Source organism: Ceratosolen solmsi, unplaced genomic scaffold, assembly GCF_000503995.2.
Source record: "Ceratosolen solmsi marchali unplaced genomic scaffold, CerSol_1.0 scaffold13, whole genome shotgun sequence".
NCBI lineage: Eukaryota > Metazoa > Arthropoda > Insecta > Hymenoptera > Agaonidae > Ceratosolen > Ceratosolen solmsi.
This window is the reverse complement of record NW_011948418.1, coordinates 115,273-137,405: the sequence shown is the minus strand read 5'-3', so window position 1 is coordinate 137,405 and position 22,133 is coordinate 115,273. Positions and strand designations below refer to the sequence as shown.

Genomic DNA, 22,133 nt, shown 5'->3' with positions numbered 1-22,133 from the left:
CTTTTTGCCTCCCACACTCTGTCACACCAGTTTCATCCCCCCTCCCTTCGCCGATATTTAATCTTTTAGCCTTGTGTTCAGTATACGTGAATATGTTTTCAACGTCTATACATTCTATTATTGGCTGTGTTGCTTATTTCGAATAATTGCTCGAAAAAAAATTAATTTAATCTTATTTTTCTATCGCTGAACATCATATTTGCATGTAAATTAAATTACCTTTATCCGAAGCAAACAAATGAAGAGTATTGTAGTAATTGTTTAATTTGCTTGATAATACCAGCTTTTATATTGACGATTTTAATGATAATAAATATAATTATTTAGAGAATTTTTTATATTGTGCGCGCTGTGTTCGTATACGTATTATTTTAAATTGTTTTATTTTATTACAATATATATATATATATATATATATATATATATATATATATATATATATATATTATTACGGTTACTTTATACCGTAATGATGATGATGGTTTTAAAAATATTATTATTATTTATTTGTATATACTTCATTAATTCAAAATGATTTTGATAATGTGAAAACGTATTTAGTCAATTACATTATTCGGTCAATTTTTTGCAATCAGAAACTAAATTCTAATCTTAATCTTATAATTGCGTTTTGTTGCTTTTTCTTGATATAATCAAAAATATTAATGAAAATAAAATTTAACAAACTATTTCTCTTATGATTTATAAAAATTGAAATTTTTGCAGACAAGATGATACTTTGTGCTACACTACATTTCAAATACATAATAAAAATTAGTATTTTATAAAAATCAAAATGCAATAATTTTGTATATATAATTTTGTATTAATTGAACAATTCCTTACGTTGCAAATGAATTTATTTGTCTCATCTTATAAACATAATTCAGTGTATTACTTGAAATTATCTTATATGAATCGGCATTTTTTTAGTACTTTTTATAATCGTATTGATTTAAATAATCGAGAATATTTTTATCACATAAATATGTAGATATAATTATATAAAAAAAAAACTGTATGTACTGAATTTATAAAGTTTCACTAAGCAAAACAATATAGAATCCTTTGTTCGTTTAACGAGCAAAGATAATCGCGAATGTTTTAATACTTAGTATAAATTAAGATTTAAATTAAGATTTAATTAATAAATAGTCGTAAAAATATAAAATATATATATATATATTCAAGTATATTTGTAAATATTGTGGCAAAATAAATTTTAAAAAGCCAAATTTGATGAAATTGAATGTTTGACATATATGTAACATAAAAAATTCATTTACTCGTAAAGATTTCATTGAGTGAAAAGTACAGTTGAATTTAGAGAAATAGATTATTGAATTTCAAATTAAATTGACATCTTCGCGACTTATCTTGCCTTAGAAAGAGAAAACGAACAGTTTGTTAAAATAACTCGGTATGTCGAGTATTTTGAAGTTTCAGTTCAAATTTCACAGTTATTTCGTAAACTGTCGAAAATGTCCGTCAATTATTTCCCAAGATTTGGTATTTCGTGAAGGGAGTTTTTTTTATCGAGAATTTTTTAATATAATTTTCATGATTCAATTTCTTAAATCATAATCGGATAAAATTTGGTCTGTAGTCCTGTTGTTTAACATTATACATTACCAAAATTATTCATTTTCAAATGTTAAAATTCATATAGAGGGTCTTTTCACACCTAAAGCGCGATAGCTTATCCACCCTCTTCTTTCAAGTAGAGACTTCCCGGTTCTATCACTCTCGCGCTCATACATCGGTAACCTTCCGTATCCCTCTTACATTTTTCAATTCTTTCTCTCTCCCTCTTTGACACTCGTGCGCGCGCAACATAATGAAACAGAGAGGGAGGAGGAGGAGGAGTGTGTGTGTGTGTGTGTGTGTGTGTGAGAGAGAGAGAGAGAGAGGAGCAAAAATAGCAACGGAATCAGGATATGCGAGTCTTATGTGCACTGCTTTTAAAAGAGGAGAAAAGTCCGTGGGTGTAAGTTGAAGAAAGAGATGCGGGTTGTGAGTGAAAGTAATAGGATGGGAAGAGGTATGCGATGCAGTGGCTGCGGGAGAGTGACGACAGATTGTACGTAGTGCACTTCCGGGGAGGCACGTGTGCCGGAAGTCGAGTCGTGGCATCTATAACTACAACAGCATCCGAGTAGCGTATGTGACGCACACATGACATTTTCGGCCTGTAATTTCCCTCTTGAATTTTCAATGAAAACTTGAATTTGAAAATTTTTCGAGGATAGCTTAGTATCACCAAATACAGAATGAAACAAATTTTAGTTATTTTGAAATAGCCAATATTGTAAATATGATGGCCACAATATATTACGGTTGATTTAGAAGCATTAAAAATAAAATCTTTTGAACACTATAGTTTTTTTTATAATAATAAATGCACGAGTATAGTATAGGTGGAAAAAATCATTTTATAAAAAAAATTTAATAAAATCGATATTAGGATGGATAAAAAAATAATTTACGGTTATGTACATTAATTCGTAAATAATAACTATTATAACATATAACATATTAGAAATTATTTTATTTGATTTTATTTTACACATTCTTATACCATATTCTCTCAATCCATGGGAATAAAATTGTCGATTTGATTTTGTACTTCGCAAGTATCTAAGCAGATATTAAAATCAATCGTATGTATAATTTCTCTCGGCTCGGAAGTATGTTGATTTATTAAATTTTATTGCATTATCCTTTACAAGAAGTTTCTCGAAATCAATACAATCTTGAAAGAACTCTTGCATGCTCAAAACCTTTTTACAACCATCCATATCAAGGTACAGGCAGCCAATTGAAAATTCATGCAATTACATGTTCTCTTCAATTCTATAAATAGTTTTTTTTTTTTGTTTTTTGTTTTCCTTTTTTTTTTCTTTTAATGGATCAGCCACCCTACGAAATCTAAATACAAATAAACGAAGGAAGCTAGTCCGTTTCCATTTCGATATCATTGGAAGGTGGGCGCATCTCCAGTCTTTTCTTGCATGCGTATATGTGAGAATGCACCACATGTAGAGAGCACATGGTTAAAAGCGACGATAGGTAGGTATCACAAGGAGAGGAAAGAAAGTTGAGCTAGAGGAGAAAGCTGCGCCGGTGATACGTCCTGACGGAGTAAGAAAAATGAGAATGTAAGAAGAGCGATAATGAGGCGGAAAGGAAAAGGATAGAGAAGGGTTGTTACAGACTGAAGAGTGTTGTACGCGAAATTTGGGGTGAGTGGGAGGAAGTCAGGAGAAGTTAAGGGGGCTGCAAATGCGGAGGGGTCGATAAAAGATGGCGTGTCGGAACTTCAAGGGGAAGTTTCGTGCTAGATCACGATTAAAATTGAACGTTAAAATGTATGATTCATTTAATTTATTCGACTTCGTCTGCCCGATCGCACCGCTTTTTGTTTCGTTCACTTATGTTTCGTTTGTTATGAAAATCTCGATCGCGAATCGAGTTACCTGGACGAATATATGAATCCGCGGGCTGATTTGGGGGTGCAAGTGTGCTCGAGAACGTAATTGCTTTTGAATATATTTACATTCAGGTTTTTTTTTTTTTTTTTTTTTTTTTTTTTTTTTTTTTCCAATTTAATAAAAGTTTTTTTTTTTTTTTTTTTTTTTTTTGTTTTAATTATCGCAATTACGTAAACGTTTTTTTATTTATTTATTATTATTATTTTTATAGCTTTATTTGGCTTAGAGAAGCGTTTATTATCGGATCAGTAATGAATCGATTATTTTCACTAAAACAACAATGTGCAATAGTTTATTCGAGCACGTTTTTTCCTTACGAATTTGGCATGTTTAGAGTTTTAATTAAAAATTTTCTCAATTGATCGAAAACTTCTGTTAAAAGCAAGATAGTATTCATTTTTATTTATTCAAAGAGTAATTTTCAACGATATGCATTTCTTTCACTATATGTACGATTAAAAAACAAAATAGCCATTATTTATAATATCAGTATATTAATGGAAAATCTTATACATAAAATAATGTATGGTTTATTTTAATGATTAATTCAAATTTCTTCTGCAAATTAATTAAACAAAATAAAGAAAGAAGAGAGAGAAAAGTGACGTATTAAGAATAGATTAGAATCTAGTCAAATTCATTTTATTAAGACTATTATAGAGAGTCTTAGACATTGTGCTTTTATCGCGTTGAAAATCTAAGTTTATAAGAGTAATTTAATTTAAATAACATTTTAATTAAATAGTTTCATGGAATGACTTTCTATTTTCTTCTTTACTTATATATGGTTGTATACCTTCAATATTTTATCAAATGTATAATATCTGAATATCACATGAAAAGATAACGAAAAACTACTTAATAAGTTCGAATAATAAGCTCTGATTAATTAATTAATTCATTTATATATTAATTTTTTTTAATTATTTTTGTCAATCGATTTTAATAGCACTTAAAATTATCCTTTCAATTTTATAATACGTATAATAAATACGCAAAATATTGATAAGTAAGGTTTTGAAAAAAAAAAGAAAAGATTTCTGTAATTTTTACTGTAATTAGCAAGTAAACACTGGAGATGTAACATTAACGTCTCTGTAATAGCGATGATTTTGAATTTATTAGCATCGCAAAGTCAAAGTATTTGATACATTGATCTTATAAGAATCTCTGGTGACAAATCCATTTTAAATTCAAGGCGTTTTCAGTTTATTTTTAACTTAATATTTAAGCGTCCGATACTTTATTATATTATATTTTTTATAAAACGGCATCAGATCGCATTATTTATTGGATCCCATTTTCAAGAATAGAATGCTCGTCGAAGGCTAGACTATAGTAATATAACGATACTCGTTGACCGACGGCGCATTGGAATTTTCGTAGATTAGGTATAGCGTAAAGGAAATTATTTGATGAAGTTGAGGTAGGACAAACTTCCTTCCCTTTTGTTTTTATAGATAACCATATATTTGAAAATGCCGACAGTTTCACGTCAGCCGCTTCCTCCCTTCAAATAAAATCAATCTCAAAATTACTAGCGCATCTCTGCCGGGTCGTCGGCACTTGGTTCCAATGTCATTGACTGCATGACCTTTCATAAAAAGGGGAGCGGAGAAGGAGGCACGAGTCTAGCAAAGAGGACAAGAGAAAGAGCAAGACAGTCCGTCCTATATTTATGCACATCTCCCAAATACTTGCGAGACCCCCATGGCGCGTGCCACCGCCGTCGACGTCGCCGTCGCCGTTTCCGTTTTCCACCCGTCTTCGAATGTCATCTTTTTTTTTTTTTTTTTTTTTTTTTTTTTTGTTTTTTTTTTCCGCCTCTTCCTTCGTTTTATCTCGCTCAAGTAGGCCTTTTGGAGGAGGAAAACGGAGTTGTTGCACGACGTGTCGACGATTGTAAGAAGGACGATGGCGGATTTGGGTCGCTGGCAGGGGGTAATAGGGGAAGACATTCGAATTTTTTGTCAGTTCCATGACTGCACGAAGTATTGGCTTTACTCAAGTAGTTTAATTAAATCCAGTTGTTGCAAGAAAACTCGTTGCTCATCAAAAATGCAATTTTGATACCAAGTTTTCGAAGAATAATTTGTCTTTGGACTTTAAAGCGTCGAACAGGTGAAATAGATTCGTTGAAATTCGAATTATCGCAAAAATTTAATTAATAACTATTTGTGAATGTGAAAAAGTATCATTTGATTTGATATTTTGAAGTTAGCGGAGTTTCAATTAAAATACGTTACATTGTAAATTTTATGATTAGACAATTACAAAAATTATAGTTTTCAGATAGACTAATTTTTGTTTGGAAATTCACATTGAAAGAAGGTGTCTCTTTCCAGTTTGTTCCGGTTGTTTTATTTTTAGGTGCGCGCGTGTCCGAAAGACAGAGTAAGAGAGAACAAGAGATAGCAAGTGGGAGCTCGAGGGCGAGTGAGAGAGAGAGAGAGAGAGAGAGAGAGAGAGAGAGAGAGGGTGCGAGCGAGAAAGGATGGGACGATGAGAGGGGCAGAGGGATGGTGACGGGGGGCGGCGGTGGCGGGTGAAGTGAGAGAGGAGTTGGGAAACGAGGGAGCGAGGAAGGAAGTGAGAGGGCAACATAAAGAACAGAAAAACTACGTCGTCTTTAACGCGCACGTCCGTATTTTCGATGGGGGATCCCTTGTAACAAGAAGACGCGAGCAAAAGGAAGCTTGGAAGATTAATTTCGTAGAATCATTATACGTTACAAATTTAAATTAAATTTTGTACTGATTATTGCCGAAAATACAGATTCTTTATTGGATTGCAAACATATACAGTCGATATTTTTAAACTTCGGATTCGGAATTCGATAATCTTCTATAAATTTCGTATAATGAAACTTGACATTTTCTGAGACATATTCTGAGAAAGTAGTAGTATGGCACTATAGTGTTAAAAGCAATAGTTATTGTTAAATTGCTAAAAAGTCCTTACGGTAAAATTCAATGTGGAGTGCAATAAATAAAGCAAAGGTTGCTGCTGTTGCTTGTCATAAATTAAAAAAACGAAATTCGCAACAATAGTTAGCTCTAAGAAAATGATGATTTGAAGCGAAATTAACGGCGATCGACTGAAATGCGTAGAATTATAATTAAAGAAATACCGAAACGTAAATATTTGAATATTGCATGAAAAATCGCCAAATCCATGTGGAGTTGAAAGTTTATTTCACATTCTAACGGGCATGACGGGTATTGAAGCTCGAAGCTCGATGCTCAAAGCTCGAAGCTCGAACCTCCAAGCTCGAAGCTTTCGTTGGGGGTCGACTATGTGATGTGTATTTTTGGATATGGTAGAATCGAGGGGATAGCTTCCGGTTTCGGTGCAGCTAGAGTGCGAGCATATGTATTTCTTGATGTTGTGATGGCCTTCATGTTTTTCTTTTCCGTCAGTCAACGAGGGTTTCGTTGATGCCGATTCACCGACGCGAGTCCGCGCCATTTGACATTTATAAATATTTCTACGATAGACTTGTACTTTGTTGTTAGCCTTTCGCTAATCTGTGGCATTTAATTCTGGACGATCGAGAAATTTGCAGCCTATCGGCATTAAATTGAAGAACATTAAGACGTTATTGGGCAAATTGAACGAGATTATATGTAAATTCATAAATGTTTACGTCATCGTGCGTTGAAATTATTTATCGACTCGCACATTCGCATCGGCACTGTCTTTGAAATTTATGTGAAAATTATAATAACCAAAATAGTTTTGTTAAGATTCATCGGCTTCGTTTTCCTTGTTCACATTAGTATTATTACATTTATGATGCAATAGTGCACTAATATATAATTTATTTAAAAATGAAAATGTTGCTCTAAGCTTATTTTAAATTGAATTTCAAGGACATAATTTTACATCAATACGTGCGATGCAGCACTGGCATGTGAGCCATCCACTAATTAATTAGACTACGATTCTAGATAAAGCAGTGAGTAAATTAACAGTCCGGGCACCTGACGTTGACAGTGCGTGCGACTGAAATGCAGTGGAAGTCGGAAGGTAAGGGGGAAGGGGTAGCGAGTAGCATCGTGCGTGTGCAAAGGAAACTCGGATGGCCGACAAAAGTCTGTTGGCATTTTGTTGGGCATCCGGTATCCGTTCCACACAGGATCTATATATATATATATATATATATATATATATATATAGATAGATAGATAGATAGATAGATAGATAGATAGATAGATAGAGAGAGAGAGAGAGAGAGAGAGAGAGAGAGTGTGTGTGTGAGGGGGGAGGGTTGTTGTTCCTTGGTTGAGCACTTGAATCAACGCCTCGCCTTTCCCGCGTATGTGTTAAGACGCGCGCGCGCGCGCACGCATGTATTTTTAGCGGGAAAGAGACAGGAGGAGCAAAAAGAGATAAGGCCATGCGAGTGTTGATCGATGGCCATGAAGCCGCAGTACTTGGGCGGCACTCCAGTCTTGGAGTGAAGTCTTCATCCCTCGACGTCAGATAGCAGCCCATTCTTTTAAGCTCCCTACGGCACGGCAATGACGCTTAAACGCTTGGGTGGTACGCAGGATCGATCGATCGTTTCAGCCGAATTCAAACTACAAATCATTATCGATTCACGGAGAAGTTCTTCAAACTTACCACTAAGGCATTTTTGTTTCTTTCGATAACAGTCGGCTGTATTTTTTAGCAATGAATTTTAAATCATTTTAAACCATATCTGTTTCTCTCTCTCTCTCTCTCTCTCTCTCTCTCTCTCTCTCTGTGTCTGTCTATCTATCTCTATAATATACTTGGTCGTTGCTTTCATTTGGTTATTTCGTTTAATCAACAATTAAACATAACCTACATTTATACAAAATAAAAGAATAATTAATCAATATTTATGGATTATTGTAACCGAGTGTATATTATTATCCTATTTATTGAGGTTCAATGAAATAAAAGTCTTCTTCTTAAGTTTCTGGATTTCATTGCCATATTACATTGGATTAACCAGTATTTCATTATATGGTTTCTTCAAGTGTATTGTATTATGACAATTTCTCATAAAAGACGAATGGGGAGACATTTTATATTGATATCGTAAAGATATGAAAGCATTTAGAAAAGATGAAAGCCTCGATTAGAAGGTTCTGTTATAAGCATTTAGAAAGACTGATTTTCAGAATGAGTGAACGAGTCGCGGTGAGGGGTTAGTGAGAGAGCGCGAGCATTTAGATAGGAAAGAAGCGTCTCCCGTATGTTGCAGTAGTCTGGCCGTAATTTTGGAGGGAAAAGCTCACGTCTGCCTCATAGTTAAAGAATTAGGGTGTATTTTCGAGCGGCTTTTCATTCGAAAATCGAGGAGTCGAGAAAGGAGCGTTTGTTAAGAAAAGAGCAACGGCAGCGGCTAGAGGAGAGGAGAGGAGAGGAGGAGGAGGAGCGTCAGTGGCGTCGGTGACGGCAGCTGGGCACATACACCTTTTTTCCGATCCCCTCCGGCTGAACTCCGACAGGAACACTATCTCCCTCACCTCCTCACCCTCGCTCCGATGCACATGTCTAGTATATAAGTATACGCTTTTTCGGGGATCGTCGCCGACGCCGCAGTTAATGTATTTTTGAGGCGGAACGCTGTGGCGCGTGCCATGACGCGTGCCCCACTATCTTTCATTTCTTCCTTCACTCGCTCACTCGCTCATTCGCCCTCCCTCGCCCCTCACTCCCATCCACGATCACCCTCAACAACGTCCTATCTCACTCTCGGGTGCTGGCTCGAGTCTATGCGAGATGTATATTGCGCACCCAACATATCGTTCCAATGCCATTTCAAATTTGCTTCCAATTATTATTACGCTCAACTGTATTGTTCGACAAGCGCAATGATCGATCGTTGCTTTACCGTGTACTTTTCAACTGCGAAAGCCGTATTATTGTCTTATTTCTTCCTTTTGTTGTTAACATATGCAAGGCCAAGGTGTTTTTTGGATTGGAAGACTAAGAGACGGAATTTTTATTTAATTGTCTGTATAACGTTTAGGTAGAATTCAACGAAAACATTTCAGGGGACCCCGATTATTGTTAATTTTTTCTTTTGCTATTACAATTATTGCGTAATTACAACAAAAAATCGAACTTTGGTACTTAATTTGGCAACACTCGAGGGCCAAAATTACATTCTCAACTCAAGTAACGAAATTTCAGAAACGCAAAAATTTTAATATTTTATTTTTCAAATCCTTAAATACTCTTAAATCTATCAAAACCGTTGGATATGTAATAAAACTTTTGTAATACTATGGAAAATTACGAAGTACACGTACGTATTTCATATCATGAGAATGTTTGGGTGGTAATTTTTCATATTAATTTACAAAAATAACGTTAATAACGGGTAAATAACCATTACATATTTTATAATGTATTTACAGAGCTTATTTTTAACGTTCTCGAAGCGATAGTTTTTCACACGTGTAACTAAAGTTTTTCTCATGCTCTCTCTACCTATAATTTTCTCGTTCGAGCCGAAACCTTTGCCGACAGAAATATTTTCATGCAACGGGCACTTTTGCGTTAAGCATCGATTATACATGTGCACGCATTGTAGAGTTGGGCCGTTTGCGTTTCAGCAGATGGAAAAACGCACTTTCACGTCATGCAGGCGGTCTGTCCGTGGTCCGGAAAAGCCATATTATAAGAGTCCGTGTGCAAGCGAGAGAGGGAAGGGGCAGGAGGGGACGAGGATCCTTGCCCTTTTTCGAGTGGCTGTCGCGTCGTTTCTCTGGCGGGAGCGAGAGAGAAACGAGCGCAACGAATAGCGAGGCGTCGTCTTCCCGCCAAAGGAAAAACCTAGTCAGTTGCACCCACGCGTTCGTTCGTGGTGCATCGTGACGTTTTCCGAGGATTTTTCGGCACTGCGTATGAAAGTAACCGTAGGATTGTAACGGTTGGGTGCGGGCGATTGCGTCGTAGGCGGCGGGACCGTGCGGGGGGCTCCTCTTTCCACTTTTCCTTCATTTGGCAATTGGAAGCCTCGGTCGCTTAGCCAGTGACTTCTTTGCCTCTTCACTCGCAGCCATTTGTGTTTTGCTCTCTTCTTCGTGGTGATTGTCATTGTACGTCATTATTTATCATAATTGCCGTTCAACGGGGTTATATGCCGCCGCGTTGCCCCGTCCTCATTGGCTCATTTCGTTTTGGCCTGGCGGGCTGATTCTTGCTACCCAAAACTGATATTTGCGCGGGTTAGGAATCACGTTCGCGTACTTGTCGAGATTTCAATTATCCATGGGGCTATTGATTATTGACGCTGCAAATAATTTGCCGCCACATTAAATTCGAAACTCTTGCATTTACAAGTATAAATAGAGGTGCTCTGCGAGCTTAAGCCATCGCATCCATTGGTAAAGCTCTTGGCAGGACGAGTTATCAATTAAATAAATGAAGGCCAAAGGAGGAATGGTCGTCGGTGGTAGTGGGCTGGAGGACGCCAGTGCTCGTGATGAACATCCGACAGAAGTAAGGGCGAGTACTGCGAGTGGCCGGAAAAGAGAAAAAGTGGTGGGAGCAGCAGAAGAATTACAATGTTTTGAGTCGAGAAATTTGAAGAATTTCATGCCAGAGGCCGTTGCAATAGACCGAGTCCTTAGGAGGAAAATGGGAAAGGTACGAAATTTCCGGAATAGAGTCTTTCCCGCCGCGTCCGCATACAGGTATAGAGGCGCATCCCGGACTTGGACTTTCAACCCGAGCGACTAACCGCCCGCCAGCCCGGGAAATAGGCCCGAACAATAGGCCCCGGAGGGCTTTTTAGCCCTGACCTCCCTTAAATCATTGGGGACATGTGACTGACGGCCCTTGAATATCCATCCGTCTGCCTTGCCCGATTTTTTCGATAGTCACGCATTTTTACGTTCGTCTCGTTTTCCCTCTGCGCCCCCTGCCCTCGTCCCGCCATCCCTCCTCCTCCAAATCCTCCTCCTCCTCCTCCTCCTCCTCCTCCTCCTTCGTCCGAATTCTTTATTAAAGTGCACGTAGGCGCGTCATGTGCACAAGGTGATTGTCAATTCCGGGGGGCTCGCGTGCACCGCTCTTTATGATTATCGTGTTGTAAATGCAACGTCGAGTTGAATTTTAAGGCTTTGAACAACTTAAGTACCGTTTGTTCCTTCTTTTTACGATTGGGAATAATCGTGTATTGGATTAGACGGTCATTGTGTATGGTGTGTCGATGGCAAAGCAATTATTCGACACAATGCCAGTGGCATAAATAGCCGGAGGTGAAATGTAACTTGTCGCAAAAAGGAAAAGGAAAAAAAAAAGAAAGAAAGAGAAGAAAAGAATAAAGAGAAAAAACAAAAAGAAAATAATAAAAAAAAAAATAAATATATAAAAGAAAAAGTGTTTATGTGTAAATATGTGCGTTTATTATCGTTTATCGTTGTCAGAGTCCCGTTAATTAATCGTTTGTTCTTTAATGTTTGCAGATCAATCCGTAAGGTCATCGCTGGTTGAGTATCTTCCCCATGTAGCGGTCGTATGCTATGAATCGGTGGACCTCGTTCACAGGGGCGCAATAAAATGCATACTTAATATCATTCTCACATGCGTAGCTGACAAGGAGCGCGAGGTAATTGAATGAATAACGTATTTGTCCTTCTTGGCTAACGTTCGCATCTTCCAAAGAATTTCAAAATTTGTTGGGACGAAATTTTTACGACCGCGTGTTAATTCGCCGCGGCAAATGCTTTTGTAGCTTGATTTTGAAGCGAGATCATCGAGGTGTAATTTAGTGTCGTCGGGCATTTGAAGTTTGGTATTAATTTTTGGAATTTTCAACGCCAATTAACTGCCAGATAAATCATTATTTAATTGCTTCGCCAACAGCGATTAAACGATCCTGAATTACACTGTCGAGAGACAGAGAGACAGAGAGTCAGAGAGAGAGAGAGAGAGAGAGAGAGAGAGAGAGAGAGAGAGAGAGGCTGGCTTGTAAAGTCTACCAATTTCTCTACCATATCTAACTAATCTCTTTCACTATTGAAAATTATGACAATAAAAATTAAATCACGAAAACCTTGAGCCAGCCAATATTTTGTCGTATCTAATTATCGAGTGATTTTGTTTTTCGGTAAATTTTTGCAGGTACGGCGAGATGCCCAAACCGCGCTCAAACTGATTCTAGACCGAAATATCCTGACCTTGGAACAGATTCAGAATAATATCTGTCCTGCCATTATCCAGCTTTCTTATTGCAAACCTGCAAGTGCCCAGAGCTTTGCGCTAATCGTAAGTTTCTCGATTTTATCTTTCAACTTCTTACTCTCAATCCCCCCCCCCCACAAACACACACCCACACCCACACCCTCCCACCTCTCACCCCTCACCCCTCACCACCACCCATCTCTCCATTTATTTTTCTTTCCTTCTATCTTTATTCCATTTTGTTTGTTGTTTTTTTTTCTCCATTTATTATCTCATATCAGTGTATGCGCAGCTTGAAATGGAAAATTGTCGAGCGCTTGACACAAGTCGGCGAATGCCACTTAATACACATATATACAAAGAAAATCATTCAGCTGCTGTTTAGCGCAGCCCCAAATATTGAGAATAAAAGAACGCGCTTGAAATGAAACTTCCGATTCTTTTATTAACGTAACTACACCGATGCAATAATGGATCGGACATATTGAAAATTTAAAATAATTCCGCGCGCAAAAAAAGGAAAAATAAAAATAAAATAATCATAGGGCCGATGAGGCCATTCTTCATAATTTAAACGATCCATTAAAACATCATGATTTTTTTATGCCCAAAGAGTATCGTTGTAGTTGCCGATAAATAAACAATGATTAAGCCTAATTGTTATTTCGGCATTGTTGTTACGGTTGGTGGTAGCTAAGAAGGCGCGCGCTGTGTCCATGGCGCTGGACGTCGAGTACAAAGTTGCGCCGAATAACGGTCGATAATAATTAGAACGTTTAAAGGAAAGGAGATGCATTCCTAATTGCTTGAGTAATTAAATTTATTCGCAAATCGAGGAAGTTTACTCTTGCGCTAGATGTACTTGTGTCGGTGTACTCGTAAAGGACCGTAGCCGCCAGATTCAGGTCGGCGTCATTAGCACACGGAGCGAAATTCCGCCTGAAAGACATGGGTAGTGAGATGTTTACCCCTCACTCGCGTCTCACTACCTTGTCTTTCATGCGGCGCTCGCCGAACCTTCGGCGGCAAATCGCCGCCCATCGATGGACACAGTTCGAGCCACATCCTCCTTACGCGGGAGCTTCGCGATGAGACATTTAGGGAGGAAGGAGAGGAGAAGAGCGAGAGAGAGAGAGAGAGAGAGAGAGAGAGAGAGAGAGAGGGTGAGAACGACGTCGGTAAAAAAGGGCATCCTTTTACCATTAAAGCTGGTTTGTCATAGAGTATAGACTATCACAGCCAGCTTTGATGAGGAAAATTGTGTTCGACATCATCTCTTAATAAAGCATCCAGCGCTGGAGCCCATTCAAGAGGATCGCCGAGAGAATTTCGAACGAGCTGTTGATGGAGTGGGTGGTGCCCGCGCGCGCTTTCGAAACAGTCATTTGCGGTCCGATACATCAAATTGGTTGTGGAATGTTTTGCTATTCTCATATCACAGCCATTTTGATGAGCTTGGTCCGTAGAATCTATCCACACGGCTTGCGCATCGTTCTTTCGAGTTTGGCGCGTATTCGCTTTAAAAGAGTGAGAGCGAGCGAGCGAGCGAGCGAGCGAGCGAGAGAGAGAGAGAGAGAGAGAGAGAGCGAATGAGTGAAAGAGACCAATCATCCTAATCGTTTCGTTTAAAATTGTATGCATAGCCTTATATGTACGATGATAGTACGCTTTTCAGATGCGCAATATCTCTCGACTATTGCAACCAGCTGCACCGATGCAACTCGCTTTAACGCTTTAAAGATAAATGTAGTAGCTCTAACGTTATTATCATTTAATAGAAAATAAAAAAGAAGCAACGATGAAAGGAGTGACAAAAAGTGAAGAAAAAGAAAAAGAAAAACGGCTCTGTTGCATCTAATGTCGTAGCTTACTTCGACATATTAAACTTAAGCAACGTTTGGCAAAATATGAACTCTATCGTACTTATATTTATAGTTCGTAACGAATGCTAAGTAGATTATACTAGATTTCGTTCATTAATGATTATGATGGTTACGTATCAAATTTATAGCCCAATGATGATTAATAATTGCGTTACATAAAGGCTTTTAATAATGCCAACTAGAAAACCGTTTGCTGTTTATAATGAGTAAGCATCGCTGTAAGTGCATAATGCGAATTATAATTATAATCCAGAAGGGAATCTTTTGCCAAGTCGTTGACAATTTTTCTTTATATCCACGAGTGACAAATTAAATATATTTTGCTAACGATTATTTTTACCCAAGAGTCATATAAATTTGAAACATTAAATAAAGGCATTTTATAATAATAATAATAATAATAATAATAATTATTATTATTATTATTATTATTATTATTATAAGAATTATTATTATTATTATTATTATTATTTAACGATTTAGTCATATATAATATGGAATTATTCATCCTCTATGCCGTGTTTCCATCCCACAAATACGCATGTTTTTAGCCTGTAGGACTTATAAAATCATCGACCGCCATTCGATTTGTCTCCCATTTGGCGAACTATCGGTCTGAGTGGGTGGATGGGAAGGATGAGGAGGATGAGGAGGATGAGGAGGATGAGGAGGATGAGGATGAGGATGAGGATGAGGTGGAGGAGGAAGGGTTAAGTTCCCAAGTGGCTCGTATAAGAGCATCCAAAGTAACGCTAATATAGTTAGTAATTATAAGCAAAAAGATAAAAGATAAAAGAGAAAAGGAAAAGGGACACAACAATGGTCGTCTTGGTAATTGATGGAGTGGTGAACTCTATTGCTCGCCAACCAAACAATTCCAAATTCGTAAAGGTTTATGCGACAGCGTCTAGTATAGAGCACGAAGCGTGATCGAATCGTCAAATTGGTTGTGGCGTGTTGTCTAAATGTTCATATCACAGCCATTTTTGACGAGTTCGATCATCGCTTACAACAGCCACGAAAGTGCAAAAAAGAGCCTCGGGATCGCAATCGCAGCTACCAAGGAGCACTGGGGCCGTTGTTGGGGCCGTTGGGGGCCGCGAGGAGGACGGAGGGAGGTAGAACATTGTCACTGGAGATCGCGTCGCTCACAAAGTGGCTGTTGTATGTTGATTCGTTCAGTTCATATCACAGCCAGCTTTGTTGAGCGGTAAGCGTCTTCCTCCTCAGCGACTCTCTCCTTCCTCGAAGAATACGAGCGGCACATTAGAGCCTGACGGCCTAGACGAGATACGTTGGATGTCGCCCCATTTATTTCCTGATACGTGCCCGCGAGTCGTTCACCTATACTATTGTACGGACAAGATATCTCGTAGAATCATTAAACATCGTTAAAAAACATGTTGGGCCCGATATTGTACTTTGGCCGTGTAAATGACACGTGGAGAATAATGTTGTGTTGTGCGGGCAGGCCCGATCGCGGCTATTAATATCGTCGATAATTGTGATGTTGCGAAGAAAGTCGTTGGTTGCGTCGTTATTTTTTGCACCGACACTGACTCGTCACACCGACTAGTCATGAAGAAGAAAAAAAAAAGTCGCTGTCCTTTATTAAAACGTTAATTAAATCGCTACTTAAAGCAATGGAATGTAAGTGTTTAGGAATAAAGTGTAAATAAAAGTCTATGTAAATCTACGAGACTTGAAAGCAATTTTCTGAATAAAATGATATTATTATAAATGCTACTTGTAACTGGTTGTTATTTTTATTAAAGCGTACGTCATACACGAATGCTAAAAGCGATGCGTTATATTATTATATTTAATTAAATACATTGCCGTTAAAGTTTTCCCCATAATTGATATCAACGAGTATTTCGATGTTCGTTATGCTTGTGCTGTATCAAGCGTAGCGTAGCAACATTTTATCAAGTTGAATTTTAAATTAAAGTCCCATTGTATCGAATGCATTGCAACTTAAAACTGATAGTAAAGAAAGCCCATAACATTAAACATTAAACAGAAACAAAGTAAGCACGTGTAAGTAATTTCGCGGTAATTAGATGGTAAGAAAATTGGATTGCACTCGTAATGATTGTTCTCGCGTTCCTTGCGAACGATCGAATTAAAGTAAACAAAACATGAACATCAAGAGCACTCGCTGTGCACATCGCCAGCGCGCAAATTTATAAAATAAGCAGAAAAAGTAGATAAAATCGAAAGATAGCACCTATTCTAAGGAAAGTGCTCAACAACCCCCCCCCCCTCCCACCACGTCCTTCGCGGCCTATTTCCCCCACCATCACCGGTCCCGTAGTATTTTTCTTCCCCTCTTTTTTTCCCTTCGAGAACGCGAGGCAACACACAGAGGGAGGGAGAGCGAGAGAGCTTGGGTACGTTTCGTGGCGATGGTGGTGGTAGTGGTGGTGGTAGAGAGAGAGAGAGAGAGAGAGAGAGAGAGAGAGAGAGAGAGAGTGAGTGAGTGAGTGAGTGAGTGAGCGAGCGAGCAAGCGGGCGGTGGGGGGAAGAGAGACCGGTGTCCGCTTCAGGGCCGTCCGGATTCTACGGGGCCGACTCTACGTACTTAATAATGGCTGCATGTGTACGAGAGAGGACTTAGCCTTAGTTGCCACCGATTTCGCGGAATTAAGATCGTGGGACACACGGCGCTCTTTCCTTGGATCCGGGGGACGACCCCTTCCCGACTTCGGGCCGCCGTCGCCGCCGCCCCTCTTAGGGCATAGTTAGAGTCACGAGTGGTGGCGGCGGCGGTAGCAGCACCAGTAGTGGCGGCTCCTCTCTCGGATGCCTGTGTGCGTATTCACGTGTGTACACTAACGGTCAAAAGTATTTCAAGCGGGTGAATTAATTTTACGAGCGTCTGTCCCGGACACGGAAAAACAAAGGGGAGCGGGCAAATGAGATTTGGTTAATTCTATTCCTAAAGGAAAAATGTCCGAGAAATTGTCAAGTTGGGAGTCGAATAGTACTAATGCTCCCAACAATAACACTGCAATAAAACGAAATTTAATTCACAATTACATGCGCTTATTCTGTTTTAACCAAGTTTTACATTATTATCGGCGGATGGTACGCTCTTATCAATATACAGACACATTAGTTGGAGATTAATACGCGCAAAAATGTTTGAGAAAAATTTTCGGTAGTTACACCTTAACTTCAGGATCCCTTCACAGTTTCAGGCTTCAATTTAATTCATAAGCGAGTCGTACTTACGTCACGAAATATTATATTTATACCGTAATATATTGTAATACTTTAGGTGGCCTAATAAAGTACATTTAATACCATGTGGACGTAAAAATTGCGCCAAATTACACTCGAACACTACGATAATTCTAACAATAAACAATCTATGCATACTACAATACTAATTTGACACGCTAATTATGAATAATATAAAGGAATTGCAAGGCGTTCCCGGAATAGCAGGAAGATACTCGGCTGTTTCGCCCGTCAGAGTGGTTGTGATATGGTGTGATTTAACGCATATCACAGCCAGCTTTGATGTGCGAAACAAATCGATGATAATCAACTAAATACGGGACATCGAAAAGTCAGCGTTTAAATCTCAAGACGACAGGTTCATTGATTTTATCGTTGCTTGCATTGGACGCCCTCCCCCCTCCCCCCCCCCTCCCCAACCCTCATCCCCACGTGACTTTTACCTGTACCAAACTATGTACTCGATAGCTCCGCATAATGTCCGCATCTAAGACTCCCTTTGCGCTAATGCCTAGTGGCTCACACTCGGTGGAATTTAAAGCAATTGGTTAATTAACAATTGTCGAAACATTATCGCCAATATGCATAAATGTTCTTCTAGCGCCACAACAGGAGCAGCACTACACTGTTTAACTAATAATTCAGTCATTAAATGTTATATGAAACGATGTTGTTTATTTAGTGTCGGCAAGCCCACACGATCGATCATTAATATTCCCTATTACGTTCGCAGCTCATTAATCAGGTTCAACAGTACATTGGAGATGAACAGACGGAAAAACTGTTCCTCGACCGATTTCTCGACCTCTGTACGAGTTCGAGTATGTTAGTGAGGAAGATGTGCGCCACCACCATAGGTGAATTCTGCACGATAATGACGAGGGAGACAATTTATAACAAACTAGTGAGTTGAAAATTATTTTGTCTTATCGTTGCAATAATTTTCTTATTCGTTTCACTATATCTCTATCTCTATTTATCTATCTCACTCTTCAATACCGATGCTACCGTACAGAGTCGCTCGAAAGGTCTTGGTGACGCGTCGTCTCGTTTTTTTCCCCATTCCTCGGACTCTTCGTCAATTCAATAATCCAAGCCGAGGAGAAAACAAACGACTTGTAAACCTCGGCCCGTTTAATTACGCGAGCCGGACATTTCCCAAAGAGTCGAAGCCTCTAAATGGGTCGGGAGGGAGGGCGGGATGGAGGGGAAGGTGGGAATGCCGTATTACCACGCGGGAGGTCGCGGGAGCAGAGGCTAAACGGTCGTTTCTGTCCGCAGCTGAATAAGTACGCGATGCTCTGCCTGGACGACGAGTGGGATGTGCGCAAGGCCGCGGTGACCGTGATGATGTCGGTGACGCGGTGCATGACGCTGCCGATACGCCGATACCTGCTGACGAAGCTCCTCGCGAGCCACCTGAACGATGAGTCCGACTGGGTCAAGAACGCGGCCTACGCCATCCTCGGGCCCTTCATCTCGACATTCGCCAAGCAGTTCAACGGACTCATCTGCGACCAGAAGGGCGACCTCGTGCTCATGCACGAGAACGAGATCGGTTGGCCGAGATTCAGCGTGTGAGTTTGCCTCATTGACACATCGACACATCGACACATCGACACATCGACACATCGACACATCGACACGACGACGCGCGATTATCAATCCTCGCCGTTATCACCAAACGCTGCTACTGTCACTACTACCATCACCACCATCAAAACCGCCACCGTCACCACCCCCACCACAATCACCACCACTACCAAAACCACCAACGCTACTTACTAATAACACTACTCCCCTATTTACTAATGGCAAACGACACTGTCGATTAAATTTGATATGCCGCTTGCTTTGCGTTTGTTATGCCAAGCGAAATCGCTACCCGTCCAACAATTTAACCTCATTGTTCGCTCTATTTTCAGAGTTCCTGCTGCCAAAGTTGCTGATATATATGTAGAAAACTTTAGTAATAGATTAAACTCCACGGATAATAATAACTGGAAGGTTAGTACACACTCATCCTCTCTGTGCTATTTCCTCTATTCTAAATTCATTTTCTTCTTTTATTTAGATACGGCGAATTTTATAGTAGTAACAGTAATTTATATCTTCTTGAGTAACGTTACACTATAGAATTTGAAATTCCTATGCCCAATATTTAGAATGAGTTGAACGAGGGATTCGATTTATTTATCGATATCGTTACGCATTATCTTCATAGGCGTCGAGAGTTTTCGATCGTACAATCATGCAGTATTGATTAATAAAGTACGAAATAATAGTAAATGTTCCCCCAGATTTACAAATTTGTTCAATAATTCAAATCTAAATATTACAAACACCACGTGCAACGTGTCTTAAGACCTCGAGCAACAGTCGCTTTTATTTTCAGTTCGAGCTGCAATTGTCGAGTTTCGACGAATCTTCGTTAATTATTTATATTTTAAAAATTGTTGGCTATATTATTAAAATTTATCGCTAGAGTGAAGCCGATTGCGGTTTCTAAAGTAAAATATAATGGATTATACACAATATATGATTGTGCATATGGAATTAACAAACTTACAGATTTACCTTGTGAATGATGCTTACGAATCCTTCTTCCATCTTTTTTCCCGGCTTTGTTCACAACAATAACGAATTTCTTCCTTTTCGTTCTCTCTCTCTCTCTCTCTCTCTCTCTCTCTCTCTCTCTCTCTCTCTCTCTCTCTCTCCTTCTTTTAAGTCCCACACGACAGACTTAACGTTTTGAGCCACTACGCGTCGTTACACAGCCATTGAGCGTAACTTAAAATACCAGAGATGTTAATGTGATAACTCCTACGTATCAAGTCCTTATCAAAAGAATTATTCATCGAAATTGAATTTATGGCTTTGCTCGGAGTAACACGTAATATTATAGCTCTTGTATCATTTTGTAAAAATCGTTAAATGTATATTAAAGAGAAAGGTTATTGTAGCATAACTTAAGCTGGACGGCGAAAATTAAGCAAAATAGGATTATTAAATGTAAAAAATGTGGCATAATGTGAACGTCGATTGTAATTTTTCTTCACCAGAATATGAAAATTGAAAATAACGAAAATAACGTCTATATTTATGTTTTTATATATTCGAAGCAACGAGAATGACAATTCGTCATTAATATTTCGAAGTTAATAATGCTTTAAGTGAAATAATGATTACGGCATAACGTTAAGTCTCAAAATTCAAGGATTAACAATAAAGGAGGCTATAGCTTGTATGTCACTGTACTTGTTTGCATTTTTTTTTTTTTTTTGCATTTTTTTTGTTCTTGTTTTTGGAACCGCTCGTGTTTATTTCGCGATTATTGACGTAATTATTGAGAGCCTGCGTAAGGACTCGCGATATTTATAGTTTCAACTTAACGTTAACTTACCAAAATTTGTGCGATCCCGATAAGTCGAGTTTATTATTATAATTATTTACAGCAATATCGATTATCGCACTTATAATGTTACGTACCCGATATGCCGTCTACTTGTTATTATTATATAGTTATCGTAAAAACAAATTGCAGTGGCCTTTTCGTAAAAGTAGTGGAACCAATAAGCTCTAGTCTTCGTTATTTCATTTGTTTGTAATTATTCTGGTATTCAAAATTCCATACCGGAAAGCAACAAAAATTTTGAAAAGCGAACAAACCTAAGGAAATTTGACAGGGTGATTCGGTATACGAAGTAGCAGTGGACATGTTCGGCGAGATTGGAAATAATGGCAAACCTGGGAGAAAGTACTCCCGATTCAATATTTTCCAATACTACTATGATCCACCGAATGCAGCTCTCGACCCAAATCTCGTCCAATCCATTATCAACGATACGGAAAAACCAAGAATCAGGAATATGGATGCCAAATGGATTGATAATAACAATAAGAACACGGAACAAGAGGGCATGAAATCCGAAAATACCGAGTGCGATGATCAAGGTAAAATCAATTCGCCAATACTTTTTCCCTACTTTTCCGTCAAGAATTCTCACGATTTTCCGTTGATTTGGCTTTGAAACTTTTTCTTTTCCCACATGCAATGTAGTTTTTTGTACATTAAAGTAATTTACATTTTGTCGATATATATATATATATATATATATATATATATTTTTTTTTTACTCGTATTAGTAAAAGTCATTTAGCCTTGATCATAATTTGTTAAATTATTCTATTGTACTTTTCAAGCGTCAAAGAATTACTATATTTTGTGTATTGCTCCGCTCTGTTTTGTTTGTCATAATGTCTCAATTAGATTGAAATTTAAGATGTAAACGAGACCAGAGTTAATTGACAAAAATTCGGTGAAACATGTGATCTATCACAC

General features: G+C 38.4%; 1 protein-coding gene across 6 annotated transcripts in view; it reads left to right on the top strand.

The window, feature by feature from the left end:
- LOC105360079 (serine/threonine-protein phosphatase 4 regulatory subunit 1) overlaps nt 1-22,133 on the top strand; it is a 316,542-nt gene that overhangs the window by 289,146 nt on the left and 5,263 nt on the right. For all 6 annotated transcript variants that reach the window (XM_011496862.1, XM_011496863.1, XM_011496861.1 and 3 more), the window contains 6 exons: nt 11,945-12,087; nt 12,603-12,746; nt 18,525-18,695; nt 19,073-19,368; nt 19,717-19,798; nt 21,478-21,745. In XM_011496862.1, coding sequence (XP_011495164.1) covers nt 11,945-12,087; nt 12,603-12,746; nt 18,525-18,695; nt 19,073-19,368; nt 19,717-19,798; nt 21,478-21,745 — 1,104 coding nt within the window. The remainder of the gene's footprint in view (nt 1-11,944; nt 12,088-12,602; nt 12,747-18,524; nt 18,696-19,072; nt 19,369-19,716; nt 19,799-21,477; nt 21,746-22,133) is intronic.